Below are 19,345 nucleotides of genomic sequence, written 5' to 3' on the forward strand. Positions count from 1 at the left end.
AGGTGGCTAACTTAAACGTTTTAAGTTAGGGCAGCAGCCTGCTTCGTAGTTTTCTAATTATGGCTTTCAATACCATTAGGCAAAAATAACCTTGCTACTTTCCAAAGGGACCGATGAGTTTGTGAGACTCAGGCAGTGCCCCGTGATGCTGGGGGCCCGCTCTGAGCCAAAAGATCCCATCCAAACCTGTGCTCACTGCATGCAGACTGTGTCCTCCTCAGCTCCGGCTGAAGAGCTCCACCATACAGCAGAAATCTTGATTATTCCCTGTGTATATATAATTTATAGGGCTGCGCAATTTGCATGACTCAGTCTCATCCCGTGCTTATTTCTGTGTCCTTCAAAGCCACGCAGCCTCTCCTCTGATATCCCAGTTCTCTTCTGTATTAGCGGTTCTTGTCAACTTTCTTTCCTGTGCAAAAGAAAGCTGAAATGAAGGATTAAACGGAGCTGAGAGTTCCTTCAAGGAAGGATTAGAGCATAAGCATGAATATAATTTCAGATGAAAGGGAAGTAAAGAAGGGGATAGACTTCCCTACATCTTGGGGTCTGGTTTGACCTCGAGCACAAGCAGAAAGCATGCGGACAGGAGGCAGAGGAGAGGTGGGATTTTTAGGAAGAAATGTAAAAGTAGAGCACAAGGAGCTCTGGAGAAAAAACAAACTATGCTGTGGTGATGGTGGCGTTTAATACCAGCAGGCAAGACCACAAGCTTGATCTCTGCTAAGGACGTGCCAGATAGTGAAAGGAGCTCATGAGGAGCAGAGGTGATGTCAGAAAATTGCAGAAAAGCAAACTAAAGGTTATTTACATAAATAAGGCAAAATAGCTACTGGGGAGCAACTGGCCGGTCGATTTACTCTCCAGTCCAACGTGTACAAGGCTCTGAGACCAGGGAGGGCGAGGTGGGAGTAGCGGTGCGGGACAAGGCTCCAGCCAAAACCCTGCTTAACTTGTATGGTAATTAACCTGCTCCCTCAATTAGCGGATAACCAGAGGGTGATATGCCTTCAAGTATCGCAGCACTTAACAGACTTTATTGTTTAAATACTGGGGAGTGGCCTCCGAAGAGTACAGCAGACAGGACTTTTTTTTTTCCTCTGCACATGTGTTGGGCCAGCGAGTATCTAGAGTCTTTCAAGTCCTGTGCCTCGGCACCTTGCGTGTGGAAGGGAACACACGTCTGATATTTTGGTGGAGCTCTTCTTCCCAGCCTCAGTGAGAGACTTTGTTACCGTTTTAGAATAAATTCCGAAAAGTTTGCCATTTTGAGCAAAAATGAGGAAAATTTGGTCTTCTGGTGCATCGGATGAACCTCGTGGCTCTCTCTACAATTAAATTATCCATCCCCTCCTATTGGGAGATGAACAGATGCAAACCCCCGAGACTCAGAAGCTCCCAAGTCTAATAATATTGTGTTTTTTCATGTCAGAAGTATTTTTGTGTTTGTCGAAAGATTCACTTGCACAGCCGTAACATCTCTCTCTGCCGTGCCTGGAACAGATGCGTGTGTTGTAATATAGACTGTGAACATTGACATCACATGTGGTTCTCATTCCTCCCATTCATCTTTGAAGCTAATTGGTTCCATCCATTTCAAATGTGTTTGGCTCGCCGCAGCTATTTGTACTTTCACTCTGGTTATAGCGCTAATGGTGTGATATATATAACATGAAATAAACTCTCGTGACTCCAAGGTCTGAAGAGACACATACACAGCACTTGCATTTCGCTTGCTGCGTTGTTTTATTTTAAATGATGTCCCCAGACAGTTTTTTTCGTTTCACTGAAAATGTTATTAACTAGCTGGTGCCCGCAGGGATCGCCAGCGGGGTCGTGGCGAGTTCTGCATCGCGGGAAGTTTCAGAGCTCAGAAGGGGCAGAGAAACCCATCGGTGTTTGCAAAACATGACAGATTGTACAGTTGGTCCTGATGGTTGGCTTCAGTGTTTCTCCCCAGCAGGATACTGGTACGGGCATTGCAGGACAACACACGGGTTTCTATCTTCATGATTCTTAATATTCTGAACATAAGAATTAGTTTAAAAATAAAAAAATAATAACAAACAGTAAATAAGTAGAGGTAATAAAATAGATAACAGCATAAATTTCCCATGATCCAACATCATAATTGAATATTCCTGCTGGAAAGGCAGGAATGAGGTTACTGGGTACTTCTCTGGTCCTTCTCTCATCTGTCCCCTGCTTATGGGAACATGGCACTTCTGTGCTTGTTTGCAATTTGGCTTGCCCTACCACTGCTGACTCGAAGCAGCCTCGCTGCCGTCCATTCCTAGAAGTTATGCAGTTCCTTCACCCACGGCTGGGTTTGCTCAGCATTCGGTGCTGGGATGCTTGCATCCCCAGCACAGGTGCCCCTTTCCCAGCAGGTACGAGCACACCAGGGACTGGAGCTGGACGTGTCTGGGGCATTATTTTTTTGCCTTCCCGGGTCTAATTAGCTATTGGCCTGAACAGAAATTAAAAATTGAACTTTTCACATCTATGTTGAAACCGGAAAAAAGGTGCAAATCAGAGTATTGTACACGTTTCTTTTAGCTAAAGGTGAGCTCAGTCTTTGGTGCATTTAGGGATTTGACTGACAAATTGTGAGTGAGTATTTGGGGATTCTTGCAGTTTATTTCCATCGCATGATTAATTTTCAAGGAAGCAGTGGCACATGTTTCACACTTCAACTTCTGCTCAAGACATCACGTAGTTTCTCAGCTTACCTATAAATATTTCCACTTCTTGCTAGGGAGGTTTGTATTCCCATTGATTAACAGTTTATAGTAATTATTTGCTTCTTTTTTAAATCATATATTTATTTTTTTTAAACAACACTGTTTGCAAGTACTTGGGCCACTGCTTTCAGCTGAGCTCTGAGCCCTGTTACCTTTATTGTAACCTGTCCTCATCGGGAAGTTCAATGTGCCAATTTTAAATTTTAATCTGGATGACTTCAAGCTAGCGTGGTTTTAGCAAACTTGCTCTCTGCTGGTTTTGCAGCTTCCCAACTGCAGGTGTAGGTGGAGTTCAGGGGAATTTTCAGGGCCCTGAATGGCCAGACCTGGATGTGGCTGCGACGGGCTCCGTCCTGGCACCTCAGGGGCCCTTGGGACTGACTCTCCCTGCCAGGTGTCCACCGTGTCTGAAATACGGGGACAGTCCGTGTGCTGCTGCAGGGGCTATAAATGCGTCCATTGTCTGCTTGAAAAATAATCAAATAATGTGCTGTGTATGGGTCACATTCAGAAATGGGTTCTGCTAAGTCTGAGGGTTTCTGCTGTCAGAAAGCTTGGAGTGCAGTACTGGTATTGGCAACTTCACTGGCCATGTACAGCAAATCTCTGTGCAGAGATCTGAGCAGCATCGCAGCCGAGCTGGAAGTAAGATGGAATCTGAATAAAATATCTGGTGAGAAGCAGAAAACTCTACATCTTTGTCTTACTGGTTTTGTCACCAATTTTGCTCCAGCATCGCAGCGACACCCTTCTTGCTAAGTGGTTATTGATGGGGGAGGTTATGTAAGATGAAATGATCACCGAGTCTCAAGTTTTCTTTTTTTTTTTTTCCTTTGCAGGTCCAAGTTCAGTTAAAAACAAGAAAAAGGGTAAGTTTGAGTTTTAATTTAATTTTACTTCAATGGCCCCTTGCTGTGCCTGTGTAAGACTGCCCCAGCTATGAATTCTCTTTAACCAATACGAATGAGAAAAGCAATGAGGCGTTCAGCCCTCAGCAAATAGCGAGGATTAACGCAGCGTGTGTTGATAAAACAGGCTGTGTGCTGCTCCTACAAGCCCTTACTGCTACGGCAGGATTGCATTCCCCAGCAGCAGCAGCGAGGGGTTACAGATATTTATTGAAGCCATCTTTAAGAGCCGAAGGAAGTTAATTGCACTGTATAGGAGTAATTCCAAAGGTGCTGTAATTAAATAGTGGAGCTGTCGTGTACCAGCGATGGCGAGCTGCGTGCTGGTAGCACAGCCGTCTTTGCTGGAGCAGCTTTAGTTTTCTTCTCTCTTCTGCCATGGATCTTGCTGCAGGTTGGTGTCTACTTCCAACTCACCAACCGAAATGTGAATATACCCTGCAGCTTCTGCTTGTGCATTAAACTCATGAGTGTTGCCTTGTTTCCATGCTGAGCGTTGGTCAGCCCGCAGGTATCCTGTCTGACTTTCTTGCCACGTTCCTCAAGCTGTTTGCAATACATAACTGATTATTTTGTAAAATGCACACTGGTGAGTTTCTGTGACTCGGGTTTTCAGCACGCAGCCCTGTGTTTCGTGGCGTGTCTGATGCCATCTCTTCTTGTGTGGGACTCCTTGAGAACATTTAATGGGCATAATATATTTGTTTGCTACCAGGAGCTTAAGCGAGCCAAAGGATCTGAGTTGCTTTACAGACTTACTCTCAAAAATACGTAACAGCCCCGATTTTAGGGAAGCAGAATCCAACTGCCTGTTCTTGCTCCTTGTAATGATCAAAACACTCCTGGGAGCGTTTCGAACCCCGCGGTGCGCGCTCCCCTGCCGCAGGTTGCAGGAAAGGCATCGGCTGTGTGCAACTCAGGGGCTCCCCCAGACGTGCTGTCTCTGAACCACACGGCGCTCACGGCTGCTGCTCTGTTACCCAGGGGCTTCCAGCAGAAACCTGGCTGCACGTACTGCTACGACCCCACAGCCTCACCTCGGTGCTCCTCGCATGCGGCCTCGGAATTTATGGCTGAGAGGTCGGGACCGGCCGCAGTCGGAAGCTTCGCTTGTATTTACCCTCCGAAGCAGCGTAAAATTTTATGTTCAGAAAGCTTGTCCTAACAAAACTCTGAAACCCTAAACCCGCGCTCAGTCAGCTGAACTAATAACAAATGGTGCCTGTGGTGTTCGTAGCAGTTTTGGATGGCTGAGGGATCTCGTAGAGCTGTATTACATACAGCTGTAGTGCTGTATAAAATATTTCAGTTTTATGGTATTGTCACTTTTTTTTTTTTTAAAGAATTAGAGCTTATTGTTTAGCAAATGACAATTAAGGAAAGCATACTGATGGTGCCTGGTTCAGTTGGCTTGGGGGTGAAGGAGGAGAGCTGCATGGAGCTGGGGAGTGCCACGGGACGTTCTCAAACCTCTGCAGACCCAAGAAGTACGGCAGCTCTGCGCGAGGCCTCGTGTGCTGTGCGAGAGCCACGTGCTGCCTGCCTGGCCCAAAGCTTCGACTTTGTGCTCGTTGTTAAACGCTGAGTGCTCCTAGGAGCTGGGTTTTGAGAGCTGGTTTCGGCTGTGAGATGGTTTCCCCTGCCTGGTGGGAGCACCCGGCACAGACCCCACGGCGCACAGGACTCCTGGGAATGAGGACTTCTCGTATTCTGCCCCAATAAGTGGCTCTTAAAAAAAAAAAAAAAAAAGTGAAAAGAAAGAGGAAGCAATGGCATCTCATTCCCCACATATCCTCCTAAAAGCATCTGCAGGCTTTCCCAGCTTCCTGGCGCAGGGCTTGTTTTGCACCACAGCTCGGCCATGAATGGTCCCCTCAGTGGGAAGATGAATCGAGCTTTATCCGCTCCCAGAACTATTTTTTGCCTTGTGACTTTAACAGGCAGGATTGCATTAATACAGAGAAGAAGTTGAAATTACTTGAAGGAGCAAGAATGCATAGAAAAATAAGTGTCCCTGTGCGGCTTCAGAATTATGTGCAATTGTTTTACTGCTAAACTAGCAGCTAATTTAGTCGCAGACCAGATTTCTGAGACAGATTAGTTAAAACAGCTGTAATGTGTGTCCCTCTTGGGAAAGAAAGCAAGGAGAGACAGCCGCGGGATTCCTGCCTTAGTGCCTGTGATCCTGCGTTGGGATTGTCTAGATGGCAGGGGGCGTGGATGAAAAGAATTCATTAAGTGTGCTGCAGGGGAAATAGGTAAGGGATTGGATTCAAGCTGAGGATTTCCAAGACCTGTCATTATCCTGAGGAGGAGGCGGAGAATTGCTGGATTAGAGGCAGCCTGGCTTGGGGCCAGCTCAGATTCGAAGGCACCTCTGCTAATCTGGGCAAAACCGCTGCAGGTAACAATTTGTCCCCTTAAGCCTTTGCCCTGTTTTTGTAGGATACCAGTGTTACCGCAATATTATTTTAATTAGGAGTATTTAGCTTGAAGTAGCTTTCTACTTTAAACAAAGCACCCGACAGCATTCTGCTTCCTTTACACCTAGAAACAAAAAGCAGGGCTGGAGGTCGATCCCGTGCAGCTGATTGAGCCTCGGCCCCGTGGCAGTGCTGAAAGAAGCAGCTGGGTGCTGGGGCAGGTGACACGGGAAGGGACCGTGTGGCACACTGCGACTGGGCAGCACGGCTGACCCTTGGCCATGGCTGGTGGCCACGGTGCAGCAGATTGGATCCTTCCAGTTCTGCACAAAGTTCATTTCTTGTGGTTTTGTCCCACCACAGCGACGCATAGTTAATAGAGAAACAAGTACCTAAATGTATGCAGAAACCATACCCATAGTCTTTATTTTCTATCCTCACTGTTGTCTAAAAAATGGTTTCGTGCTGTGCTGTAGCAGACTTTGTTGCAGCAGTTGATGAAACAGGTTTGCCATGTTAGTAAAGCTCTTTGGCATCGAAGCTGTTAGAAAATCTCACTCCAAAAACTACGTCAAAAGACCACAGTTTCTCACGGGGATCTGGAAAATCAGGAAATCACAGGTCAGGTTTTCCCTGCAGACCTTACTTCAGTCCACTGCGTGCGTGCCTGATCAGAGTCTTTGCGTCTCCTTGCAGTCTCCTTGCATCGCTGCACTTTCTTTCCCCATCCTTTGTCCTTGTGCCTGCTGCAAGGTGCTCAAGGAACACAGCAGCTCTTTGGTGCTTTCCTCCTCGGGGTTCAGCGAGCCCTGCCAAAGCCCAGACTGGACACTGAGATTTTTTGAGGCACTGAGCATCTCGGTGCTTCCTGCAGTGTTCAGCACCGGGATGCTGTGGGGAGGGAAGGGGCGAGAGCGGGAGCTGCAGCTCGGCTCCGAACTGCCCTCTGGAGGAGTCCCTGGGCCAGGAGATTTGGTGGCGCCCGGTCATGTCCCTGCAGGCTGCTGCTGCTGTTAAAGATTTAGCTATGAAGGCACACGCGTACAGCAGGTGAGAAAGGTTGCAGCTGTTCTACATCAAAAAGCTGTTTTCGTTGTAGAAGCAAGAAATGGCAGAATGTTTTCAGGGTTGCCTCTGTGGCCCATCCGGCCGGGTGCTCCTCCTTGTTGGGGCTGAAGTAGGAAACGCTCACACTTGGCCTTGTTTTTGTTTTTTTCAGGTAAGAAGGCCGGTCCTCCAGGGCCCAACGGACCCCAGGGGCCACCCGGCCCTCCTGGCCCCCAGGGCCCCCCCGGCATTCCTGGCATCCCCGGGATTCCCGGCACCACCGTCATGGGACCCCCCGGACCCCCCGGCCCGCCGGGCCCTCAGGGACCCCCTGGGCTGCAGGGCCCCTCAGGTAACCGCTCGTCCCCATGGGTGCCCCCTCTGCCTCCATTCCTGACACAAACCCCATTTCTGCATCCGGACCGGGGAGGTGCTGCTTAACACGGGCACCAAAACATCCCGGGAGCACGAGAAACCAAGTCACACAGGGTTTGCCATACAAGTCAGATGAAAATGTGTTTTTCTCCTGCAGTCCTTGGTTGTGTTTTGCTTTCTGCATGATATTATTCCTCCGTGGAGTCTTGTGCCAGTTATTTTGTAAAAATCCCTGGCTGTAATTACTCTTTAAAACGCGTGTTAGTGGAAGCTCACATCGCTGTTGTTTGTGCTACGCACATGAACAGTCTGGTATTAAAAAATGCTTCTTCAGAGAAATCAGGGCTGTCACCCTATGGCTTGCATGGCTCTCAAAGGAAAACTCGGTTGACTTTTCAGTTTATGTCTCAGAAATTGCTGAAGCACAGGCCAGCAGCAGCATGAGGTCCTTAGCACTCGAGAGTGCTGCCCACAAGCATCTCCTCTTTAACAGAGATTTGGCTCTCGGAGAAAAGAGATTTCAGCATGGAGCTTGAATGCAGTGAATGACCTGCGTTACTGCTGAGTCAGACTTGTAATCTTTGCAGCCAAGAGTCTTCATTACCACTACTGATCAGCAAAAGGGTTGTGCAATTTTTCCTTCTAGTGGAAACTGGTTGAATAACGTTGGGGCATTGTGATGATGCTAGGCAGAAATGCAGGAATGAAATAAGAAAGAAGTGGGATGAGGCTTTTCCTTGCTTGCATACTTTCTAACATGAAGCCATACCCCGGATAGCTGTTAACATCCTCCTCCTGCTATAAACGGGTCTTGAACGTTTGTTATGGGGTACGAGAAGTTTTCTCTAGAGGAATATTTACTGCAGCTCCTTCAAGCATAACTCTGCAATGATGTGAAATTGCGTTTTGCAGGTGCCACAGACAAGGCAGGCTCCAGAGACATCCAGGTTGGTTGATTTTCTTTCAAGTTACCGGTTGTTTGCCGAAATGCAAAACCCACCCCTTCCCCTCTGTGCTAAATCACAGCTCCACAAAATGACCGACTGAGCTCACTTTTCTCATTGCTCAAGAGCAAGCCGTGTTAATCTGGCTTGGGCTTCTCACTTCTTGTCCAGTACTTGAGCGTGTTGTTCTCAGCTGCTCCCATCTTCTTTTTTGTGTTTGTTTGTTTATGAAAAGCAGTAACGATCTCAGAGTGCTGTCATGTAGCAGTCAGCAAAGCCGTGAAGCCACGTCAGGTTATATAAAATGACGCAGTGTTTCTGACTCCCTTTAAACCCCTGTAATCTCTTTGCAGCCAGCTGTGGTCCACCTTCAAGGCCAAGGCTCAGCAATCCAAGTGAAGAATGGTAAGGATCTCATGATATTGGCACTTACTGAACCTGCCCTGCAGCCCCAGGCACGTACCTGGATCTAAGAGCACCCTGTGACAGGGGGCATCGATTGCTGACCGTGACAGCCTGACTCCCAGTGCCCAGACACTGCAGAGGAGCTTTCTGCTCAGTGTCTGTCCCCATTTCTTTTGTGCTCAGACCTCCCAGTTTGTCTCTGTTCTCCCAGAACTCCAGCCCCACTGGGTCTCGCTTCCCCTTGGCCCCCAGGTACAGTGTGCCTCCTCCCACCTGTTGTGAAACCATTTTTCCTCAGCCCCTTGACCGGCCAGCCTTCTTTCCCAGTCCATTTTGTTGTTCTTGTTTTCTATTTTAAGCCAGCAGTATATCCTTTTCCTGTCGAAACCCCATTAGCCTGCGTTTTTCCCCATTTCCCCAAGAATATATTTCAGGGGAAAGCACAGCTCCAGAGGGAGCTGCGGGGACACAGAGACACACACAGCTGCGAGCTCCTCCTGCCTTGCCCTGCTGCAGGCAAGCACACCCTGCAGCTCCCCGGCCCCCTGAGCATCCCCCCCATCATCTGTAACTCAGCCCAGCTCCTGCCGAGCCATCCCACATCCACCAGCAGTTCTCTGCTCTCCTCCTTCCTCCCCGAATCCCTCTCCGATTTCTGCTCGGGTTTCTGCTCCTCTTGCCAACAGCTGGGTCTCATTCATTAGCCGCTGTCTCTCGGCTGGCGATGTCTCGCTGTGCTGGAGGGGAGCTGGCTCGTCCCCTGCCCGGACCCCGGGGAGCCCAGGGGACAGGGCTGCAGGACCCCTGCTCACCAAATCCCACACCGCGCCTGGGACGCTGAGGGCTGGCCAGGTTTCCCCTTGAAAGGCTCGGTTTATCTCTTCCACCAGGCGTGAGCTGACATTTCTCACGGTTAGGGAAGCGTCCTTCCAGCTGAATGCTACGGCAGGGCGGGGGAAAGCTCCCAAAAAAAAAAAAAAAAAAAAAAAAAAAGAAATCGGCCGTTTCTAACAACAGCACGAGGGAAAAGATGCTGTTTTGCTTATGTGCAGAAAGTAATTATCCCGTTATTAATGGGAAGCGTGTATGTTTACAGGGTGTACGCTACTCTCTAAGAGTGGGAATTACCCTGTAACTGTCCTTCCCTGCTGCTCGGGAACAATCCCCAGCTCCGAGCCTGCCTTCCCTGGGCGCTCAGGCATTAATGCTGTCCAGCTGACAGTCAGCAGAAGCCGCAGCCTGCCGGGCTTGCAGCTAGGGGCAGGGAGCAGAAACGCAGACGAAGACTGGGAGGAAAGAGAGTTGCGTTTGATAAAACCTACAGACTTGGTGCTGTCCTCGGCACGTAGCAGCGTGGCCTTGGGACGTGCCCATGCAGGGAACAGAGGTCTGCTGGTGTCGGTTATCCCACGGGCCTGGGTGGTCGGTCTGTAAACCCCTAACTGTGCTGAGGACCCCAGTATAGGTCCATGTGGTGTGCCGTGGTGCCATATCATGCCTCATTGTTGGTTTGACTTTTTTAAAATCTAGGAAATGCAATCACAAAGCAGTCGTTAAAACAATGCCAGTTACAAAGTCAAGAATGTTGAAGTCAAGGAATATCAGAATTAAAATCCATCGTGCTACCCTAAATTGGCCTCCGTGCACATGCATGTCCTGAGAGACTATTTCAGGCCATAGTTGCACGCCATTTTTTCCATTATACTTTGATTTATTTTGTTGCAAGGACCGGTTTTCTTCTAGGGAAGATCTTAGGGCTTAAAATGAAGGTGAAGGCTGTGTCTTCATGCTCAGCAGCACTGAGTGAGGCAGGCAGATTTGCCACATTTAGTCCAATTCCCATAAGGACAGGAATCATTGTTCTCATCCTGGCCTTGCTGTCATCCTCAAGGAAGCACCCGTCTGCAGCACACTGTGCAAGTTTTGCTTTGTTTAGTGTGGAAACTGGGTAGAGAGGTGTGGGGAGGGGAATGAATAAAGAGAAGGGAAGTCGAGGAGATTTAATAGTCTTCTGGCTGGGTAATGTCAGTTGGGAATCTTGCCTGGAGAGCTGGATTCTGATGCTTCCCTTCTGCAGAGTTTCTTCCACGATACCAGGGAAGTCACCAGCAGCAAAGGGCCAAAACCTCGAGAGGCGCCTGGGGTCTGGGCTGCAGAAGGGCTGCTGTAACCACAGCTACCAGAAGCTGTTTGTGCTCTGTGGCTGAGCATGCAGAGTGTCAAAAACCAGCCCCTGGCCTTGGAGATGAGTTTGGAAAACACAGCAAATACATTAAAGTACTGGCACGGCTTTCCATGTGCCAGTGTCCTTGCTGTGCAGTGGGGATGACAGCACGTAGTCCTGATGAGAACATTTTGTCAGGGCTGGGAAACACTCAGGTACGATAATAGGCTCACCTTAGCCTTGGGAGAAGATGAGCTCGTCTGCATCCGATGCTGGGGCTGAATGCAGTGTAGTACAAAAGGCCAGGTGCTGATTCAGGGCTGAGAAGAGCTGCTCCTGACAAGGATAAGCAGAGATGGAAATCGCTCATCCTGCACGCTGCATGATGTGGGTGTCCCATTCAGACAGCAGTGAGTGCTGGTGTAATCAGAGCTAGCGCCATGGGAAGGAGTCAAAACTAGCACAGCACAGCCCTTAGTTCTGGGGTTTTCTCGCCAAGTTACTTGACTTTTGAACGTGGGTCTGTGTCACTGTGTATGAAAGCTTGCAATGTCACTGTATTTCTGTGCTCCCGCGCTTTTCATCCTGACGGGTACTGAGTGACTGCCATTTTCTCATACTGAGATCTTTCAGGTGGAGTCCTCAATGACTGGTCTCGCATCACTATGAACCCCAAGGTGTTTAAGCTGCATGCCCGCAGTGGGGAGCTGGAGGTACTGGTGGACGGCACATACTTCATCTATAGTCAGGTAGAAGTGAGTACGGTCCTAGGCCTAACTCCTATTCTTGTGTTCCAATGGAAGCCTTGCATGAACCACGAGAGGGCTCCAGACAACTAGCAAATGCCAAGAACTTGTATGTACCTTTAACCACTTCATGCTCTAGGAGATGTGTGTCGGAGGAAGAAGTTAGAGTTTGGAAGTGCGAGGTCAGACGTCTCGCCATGACACCAGCTGCAAGAGATTAGTTACTGCGACACGCGCGCAGGCGCCCCACCAAATCCCATATGCCACCGATGACTTGTTCCCCCACCATACTGCCTGCGCAGGCAGTCAGCAGCAAATCTAAACCGTATTGCAGAGCAAGAGTCCCAGCAGGAAGCTGGGCTCTGCGCTTTAAGAGGGATGTAATACCAAAACCCCGACAACTTGTGATCATTGAGAAACCGTGTCGCTCTCTGTAAGCGTAGGACTCCCAGCCCGGGTGGCCTGGCCAACCTCCAGCCCAGGTAATTCCATTTTGCCTCCACGTTCTTCGTGTAGCTTCAGAGGGACACGATGTGCCAGCAGCCTTGTGGTGCAGCAGGATGGCTCAGCTGCTGCTTTAGCTGGCACCAGCGATGGATGTGCAGAGCTGCCTAGGTAGAAAGTACTGAACAAAATAATTCATATTAGGATTTAGGATACAGGAAGTAAAACGTAATTTCCTTTCCTCATTCGGAAAAAAATAAATGCAGGAGGCGTACTGTCATTTAGCACAGTGCTCCCAGTCTCCTGCAAGTTTCTGAGCAGCTTCTAAGCTGCAGGGGTGTGAGCTGCCACGCTCAGCCCAGCCTCCCAGAGCAGGCAGGGTGTCCGGTCACCTGCGGGCTGGAAATCTGTCCAGGTTCTGGCACAGATCTTAGCCCCTCCAATCTCCTGATCAGGATTTGCCTATATGCAGCTAGCAGGCCCACTGACTGTACCAGGAGTGATAAAATGGGCTGTGGATGCCAGGTGAGGCAGGGCTCTTCCATGGAGCTGCTTGTGCATTGGCTTGGATGGGGGCAGGAAAAATAACTCTACATGGGCTGAAATAGAATTGTTCCCCTAGTGCTTCATGCTGATTGCTGGCCATAACACTGGGCCTCTGAAGCTTTTGTCATTTGTAGCCCATCGAGGAGAAAAAAGGGGACTCGGCCTCATTTAGCTTCTGTGGTCACAGCAGATAGGCTAAGAAGAACTAGCAGATGCATCCAAAAAGGAATAGTTTCCTTCGGGAAGAAGCGGCTCCCTGGGACAGACTGCTCCTTGTGCGGGTCTTGCTCAGGCATCTTGCAGTTCTTCAGAAGCAGCACGTGGGAGATGGTTAAGGAACTGAGCAAGTCACAGTCATGGGGACTTAGCCACTCAATCCAGGAGTTAAATCAGTACAGATACCCTAAGGTCATCCCCCTCCAAGCTGCGGAGGCTGGGAGAGTGTCTTCCCTGTAATAGCTTATGCCTTTGAAAGCGCCTCAAGTCCAGTTACAAAGAAGGCAGCTCCCAGTCATCTTAGGGCATTTTGATGTCAACACTAAAGGAGGCTCATGGGATCCAGAAAGCAGGACTTGCCAGGTAAGTGACAGAGGACTTCAGTTAAAATCTTTGTCTGTTTGTTGGATGAAAAGCTGTTTGTAGCAGATAGGTTTGTTCTCAGGTTGTGGTAACTCAGCCTGTACAGGTTTGTAATGTTTCCTTTAATGAGCAGGGGCTAACGAGAGGATTCCTAGCTGGGCCATAAAGATACTTGGATTTGCAGACACTTGCATGCTTGTACTGTTAGTGTGAAGTGAAATACGAAGTTTCCTTACGTTTTGTTGGCTTGAGGGTCTTTCTGCCTGAACGAGCCAACCTCCCGTGAGCATGGGTGGCCAGGGGCCAAGGAAGGGATCGTTAGCAGAGGGACCACGCGTATGCCTTGAGAGGAATGTGGACTTCTTCCTGGTGCACAAATACACTGCCTAACAGTCTTTCTTCTTCCTGCTTCACATCAGGTATACTACATAAACTTCACAGATTTTGCCAGCTATGAGGTGGTGGTGGATGAGAAACCCTTTCTGCAATGCACTCGGAGTATTGAGACCGGCAAGACCAACTTCAATACCTGCTATACAGCTGGGGTCTGCCTCCTCAAAGCCAGGCAGAAGATTGCTGTGAAAATGGTCCATGCTGACATCTCCATCAACATGAGCAAGCACACAACTTTCTTTGGGGCTATACGCCTAGGAGATGCACCAGCATCCTAGATGAACTTGGCATATCCAAGGATACTCACAGAACTGCACAGTGCTGCTGTTCATAAGCGTATCAGTATTTCAGGGGGTTCTGTAATCCGGCCATAAAGAAAACTGATCCAGAGCTATTTATTCCTATATGTGAATGCAGGAAGCACAATGTCTTCTGTGACTCGCATGGAGACTTGGATCAAAAAGCTAGCTGAAAAAGCGTTGTGAGGAAGAAAGGCTGTTGTGTCTGCCTTGTCTCAGTATTTCCAGTATTACTGCACTGATATTCTGCTCTGTGATCTTCACATGAGGCTTGTTGAGAGTGATGTGGGTCTCTGCTTCTATGTTGCACTAGCAAGAGCATCCCAGGCAGTAGCAGGAGAGGACAGACGTCGGTCAGAGTGGTCCTGCCTAGGCTTCACTCCTGCTTCTGCCCGCTAACGAGAGCAAGGAATGGGGTTTCTGCTTTGCTGCCTTCCCAGTTCCAACTGGGAGGGCAGCATGGTGCGAAGGGAGGCGAATAGGACAGAGTCAGTGGCGTTTACATTCATCCTCAGGAGCGAGAGAGAGGAAGGCGAAGAGCTTGCAAGCAGGCTGCAAAAGCAGTGTGTCTGAGAGGAAGCTAAACACTTAACAGAGCAGGCTTAGCACAGAGAAAGCTGCCTCTACATTCCAGAAATTGCAAAGTCCCAAAGATAAAGATGATCCCGGTTCCAGAGCCTCTGCTACTTTCAGCTCCTGCCATTGCCCCAGAGGTGTACACTGCCCTAACGGGGGCTGCCTTAAAGTACTGCTGCTGTTACAGCAATTTGTGTTTTTGTTTTGGTTTGGTTTTTTGGTTCTTTTTTTTTTTTTTTTTTTTTGTCTTTTTAATTAATGTGTTGCAAACCAGAACACATTTCTACAGGCTTCACAGAGCCATGTAGAGCAGACACAAGTACTTGTGAAAACACTCTGAAGAAGTTTGTCATGTTTAAGAATAAAATATTCAAACAGGAAAGGTTTTTTTTTTTTTTTTTCTGTTTTAATAGCAACTGCCCTGCTCTTAGATGTGGTTTTTATCCTTCCTCCCCACACCCTTTTCCTTTTGGCACTCTTCTACCTAAAATGCTCTAATAAGTGGTGATGGAGTCTCGAGCAAAAATGTGTATTTAAGAAGTCTGGTCCAGCATGAAGTCACCACTTTTTCTTTTCTCTGAGCCCTGCTGAGTCTAGTCATAACTCGATTTCTGGTGACTAATAGGGTAGCTGGGACGCTATTGTTTCTTTTGGCTTCTTGAGCAACTCTCTCCCGTTACCTCCCCTCAACTGGTGAGATCTAAAGCTATAAGATGTGCTTGGGCTGGGCGCGGGGCTGGGCCGCTGGCTGCTCCTTGTGCCGTGCCTCGGTTCGGGTTTGGAGGTGGCGTTTGCTCGGTGGTGCAGCCGGGTTGCTTCTCAGAGCACGTTTCATTAAGCCAAGAGGGCAGCAGAATTTCAGCCTCTATGGCCAAAAGGAATAGCAGGGCCGGGAGCAAGTCCCAAAACGATGCCTTGGGTGATACAGCTCAGCTCCTGGCCAGCAGCAGAGCTCACCTGCAGGGTGTGGGGTTGCCATCGGTTTGGCCGCCCTGGCCGGGGCATTCTCAGCTCCACCGCTTTTCCCGATCCGTAGCGAGTGATCTCACTTGCCAACTATTGCAGTTATTGGGAGATAAATATTTCTTGGGGGCACCCGGCTTTGGCTTCGGCCTCACTATTCACAGGAGGCGTGCAGTTTATAAAATAGCTGCATGAAAAATTGCCTGCTATTTCTTTTTCAATATGTTCTCCTCCTTTCTAGCCTTAACATGTTGGACGAGCAAGAGCCTTAGGGGCACTTAACTAGTCTTTGTGGTTTATTTCCTTTAAAATGGATTAAGAAGGACATGTTCCTCTGACAAGAATGAATCAGGACAACTGTGTATAGTGAGAACATTAAGCAAATCATTAACAGAATTGCTGTAGAATACAGTCTGAACAGCAAGACTTTGGGGCAAGCATAAATAATGAAAAGGCTCGGGACAGCACGATGGATGCAGTTTGCATTCTTCGTCCCCCACTGGCAGGATCTGTGATTCTCTTCTGAGGATGGCTGCGAGCAGGAGGAGGCAAAGGGAGAATCCCCTGTTGCTGCAAAAACCCCAGGCAGTGCCACCAAGCTCCCCCTTGGCATGTGCACGGGGCAGTGGGGAGGGGGGCACGGGGAAGCGATTCCTGCCTCCCTCCTCGCGAGCAGCGGAAGGTTTTAGGGGCTGCTTCTGGTCTTACACCACAGCCTGAGCACCACGATGTGGGCTCAGAGACTGGGGAGTGCCTGGCTTCGGGTGGCCTTCGTGCCAAGAGCCACCTTCACCGCTGCTCCGAGCGCTCGCCGCATCGCCGGCCCTGCGGCAGCCCCGGGGGTGTTTTATACTTGAAACCCTTGGGCCACCCAGCAACAAGTTCTCGTTGATGAAGTATTGCAGTGCAGGTTGCCTAGGCTGTAGCATAGCTTCTTCTGTATGACACTTCTCTGCGCCACCGGCCTCGGTGCCTCTGCAGGTTTCCGTTGGCGGAGCCAGGAAGGGCTGGAAGCAGCACAAAAGAGCTTGAGGAGGATGCGCGTGGAAGAGTCCAACCACCTCCAGCAGGAACAGGGCCTCGCTCCAGCCTTTCCCTCTGACGTCTCCTCATTCCGATGTGTGTCCGTCCCTAGGCTGGCTGAGCAGGAAGCTCCTCGCGGACAGACCGACATCGGCGTGCTGGAGACGGTGGCGCAGCGCTGCGGTCCCCCCCAGCAGTCGCTGCTGGCCTCCCCTCGGCAGCACTAGCTCGCTCTCACCTCCGTGCCTTAGCTCTGCTGCTCCGTGCTTGGCTGGACTCCACTTGCAGAAATGTAGCAAGCAGCTGGTTGGTATTTAATTCGTTCAAAACCCTTCTCCCCCCCCCACCCCCGAGACCCTCCATGCAGAGACAATCCATAGGGAAGCCGGCTCTGCTCGTGTCTTCTTGTGTTCACCTGTGGAAGGAAGGATTCTCTCCAGCAAAGGCGTTCGGGCACGGCTCCCTGCCCACAAAAACCTGTCTGTGCTTTCCCCCAGCGCCTTTCTCGCCCAGGTAAGCAGTTGTGGGCTTACTGCTGCCCCCTGCCAGCCCGTCAGGGGACTTGGCAGTGTCCTTCCAGCACTTGGTGCTGAGAAAAGGGCGCCTGGGCTGTGTTTGGAGAGAGATGAGCAAACTACATTCGCTTGGGCCTTCTTCCATCCGCTAGGGCAGCCCCTCTTCTGGCAATCAGGGGGGCAGAGAGCCCCGTGAAGGCGCTCACTCTCTGGTGGCCCTCTGACTTACTGTGTGCCTGCCGTGAGCCCCCCTTCACTGTCCCCAAAAGTCCCGGCGTGGGCATTTGGAGAAAGCGGAGGAGAGGCTGCGTCTCCCGGTCTGCGACGGTACGGGGCAGATGTTCGTGTGGGAGCTGCTCCCAGGTGTGCATCTGCCGTGGCTCTGTGAAATCCGGACATGCCGCAAGCAGCACGTTCCCGGGGGTGTCAGCTCAGAGCTCGGGAGCAAAAAGGCAGCTGGCCACAGCCAGCCCCCGGCTGCGAGCTGAGCCTCCTCGGGGCCGGCTGCTCGGGTTTGTTCCATGTCTCTGGCCCACGGACCAGACGCTGTCCCCTGTCCAGGCACAGCTGTGTTCAGTTGCTGCACCCATTTGCAAGCCCGATCCCCCCCTGATGTCTGCCTGCATCACGTCCAGGTGTAGGAGGAAGCCTCTCCTCAACCTCCCCAATAAAAGCGTAATGGGAGAGGGGCTGTGGGAACAGACACCCAGCTCCCAGCCCGTTACCTGTCTGAGCTGCACAGAGATATCCTGATGCTGTTTTGTGCTTCGACATCTTTATTCAAGACACTATCTGTATATAAAATATACATAATGTATATAAATTAGGATGTAAGTTTATGTAAATTGTCAATATTTTCTTTGCAAATAAAGCTTTTTCCTGACCTCTGGCTGTTCCTCCGTGCTCAGCACTATCGGCCTGGCAGCTGGGGGGTGCGGAGGAGCTCGGCCCAGGGGTGCTGCTGCCCCGGCTCGGGGATCGCCCTCCGTGGGAGCAGGGCACCTGGAATGATGCCCCAAATGAGAGGCAGCACGAGGAGGAGGAGGAAACAAAAGGTGCTTTGTTCTGGGTTTGGGTTCATGGCTTAGGGTGGCCTTGTAGCTCGGCTCCCGAGCACCCGCGCACCCCACTGCTGAGACCTCGGGTGCCGAGTTTTCTTCAGCACGGGGAGTTCATGGGGTCGGGATGTGAGTGCCCAGGGATTCTCTGCAGAAGTCCCTTGCTTCCGATCAGGGACTTTCGGCTGATTTCACCGCCGTGCCTGCTACGTGGGCCCATGCCCGGTGGCTGGGGCGAGGGCTGGGGTTCCCCGGGAGGTGCTGGCTGGGGGCCGGGGCCGTGCAGGTTCAGCCAGAGGTCGGAGGCTGCTCCCACGTCTGCACAGATGTGCGAGCCTCATCCATCCCCTCCGGGAGCAATCGAGGGCTGCTCTCCTGCAGCTGCCTTTGGCCCCGGCTGCGGTGGAGCGCATCCTCCATCAGGGTAGCATCAGGGGAGGCCGGGCTGCTGCATCGTTAGGTGTAAGGGGTTGCACAGATATAAAAATAGGGAAAATATTATTATTAATGTCATTTATTATTCTGCCAGGCATGGCTAGGAGCAGAGCAACAGCTCTACCTCTGGAGCAACAGCTAAGGCTGGGCAGCAGCCCGGATGCGTTCCTATAGATGGAAAGAAATCAGCCCCCTGGAGCCAAAAAAAAAAGCAGCAAAAGTCCAGTTTGCAGAACTCACTTTGAGTTCACTGTGAGCAGGACGTGGCCACGGCCCTGTGTCCCCAGGGACTGTCACCACCAGGTGGCACAGGGACACGGAGATGTCACCACGAGCATACCTGTGTCGGTGGCGTGCAGCTCTGGGGACCCGGACACAGCCTGGAGCTGCCACAGGAGATGTCCCCACGGCTCCTGGGTGGCACAGCCGCCCCTTTCCAGGCCTGCTGGGGACGCGGGGACGTGGCGGGGAGGAGCCCAGCCCTGCACATCCCGCTGGGGACAGGGGAAGGGCTGACAGTGCCAGGGGCCACGATCACCCCTGGTCCCCTCTGAGGGCTCTGCTTTGTGCCGGGCACCCCCTGCCCCAGGGACTGGGCAGTGAAAGCCACAGAGGTTGGTTCCCAGGGCACACAGGTGTCACCGGGGAGCCCCGGCTGTAGGGCCAGGGGGAGAATTTTGTCCTTTGGGCACCGAGTTCTGCTGCGGCCCTGGTGTCCCAGAGGGTCCCAGGGGTCCTGGCGGCCACTGCTGGGGTCC

At 50.7% G+C, this 19,345-nt stretch overlaps 2 protein-coding genes across 6 annotated transcripts in view; both read left to right on the forward strand.

Annotated features, from left to right (window-relative positions):
* Positions 1-17,981, forward strand: part of EDA (ectodysplasin A) — a 73,766-nt gene extending 55,785 nt beyond the window's left edge. The window contains exons 3-8 of one of the 5 annotated variants that reach the window (XM_084534046.1): positions 3,584-3,613; positions 7,295-7,474; positions 8,410-8,444; positions 8,795-8,846; positions 11,644-11,765; positions 13,745-17,981. In XM_084534046.1, the coding sequence (XP_084390172.1) occupies positions 3,584-3,613; positions 7,295-7,474; positions 8,410-8,444; positions 8,795-8,846; positions 11,644-11,765; positions 13,745-13,996 (671 nt within the window). In that variant the 3' untranslated portion in view covers positions 13,997-17,981. Of the gene's footprint in view, positions 1-3,583; positions 3,614-7,294; positions 7,475-8,409; positions 8,445-8,794; positions 8,847-11,634; positions 11,766-13,744 lie in introns of all 5 variants that reach the window. The other 4 variants (XM_084534047.1, XM_084534048.1, XM_084534044.1 and 1 more) reach the window with 4 other exon arrangements.
* Positions 1-19,345, forward strand: part of LOC311443785 (protein Wnt-11b-like) — a 132,207-nt gene that overhangs the window by 100,550 nt on the left and 12,312 nt on the right. The window lies entirely within an intron of this gene.

Source organism: Aythya ferina (assembly GCF_964211825.1).
Source record: "Aythya ferina genome assembly, chromosome: 13".
Taxonomy (NCBI): domain Eukaryota; kingdom Metazoa; phylum Chordata; class Aves; order Anseriformes; family Anatidae; genus Aythya; species Aythya ferina.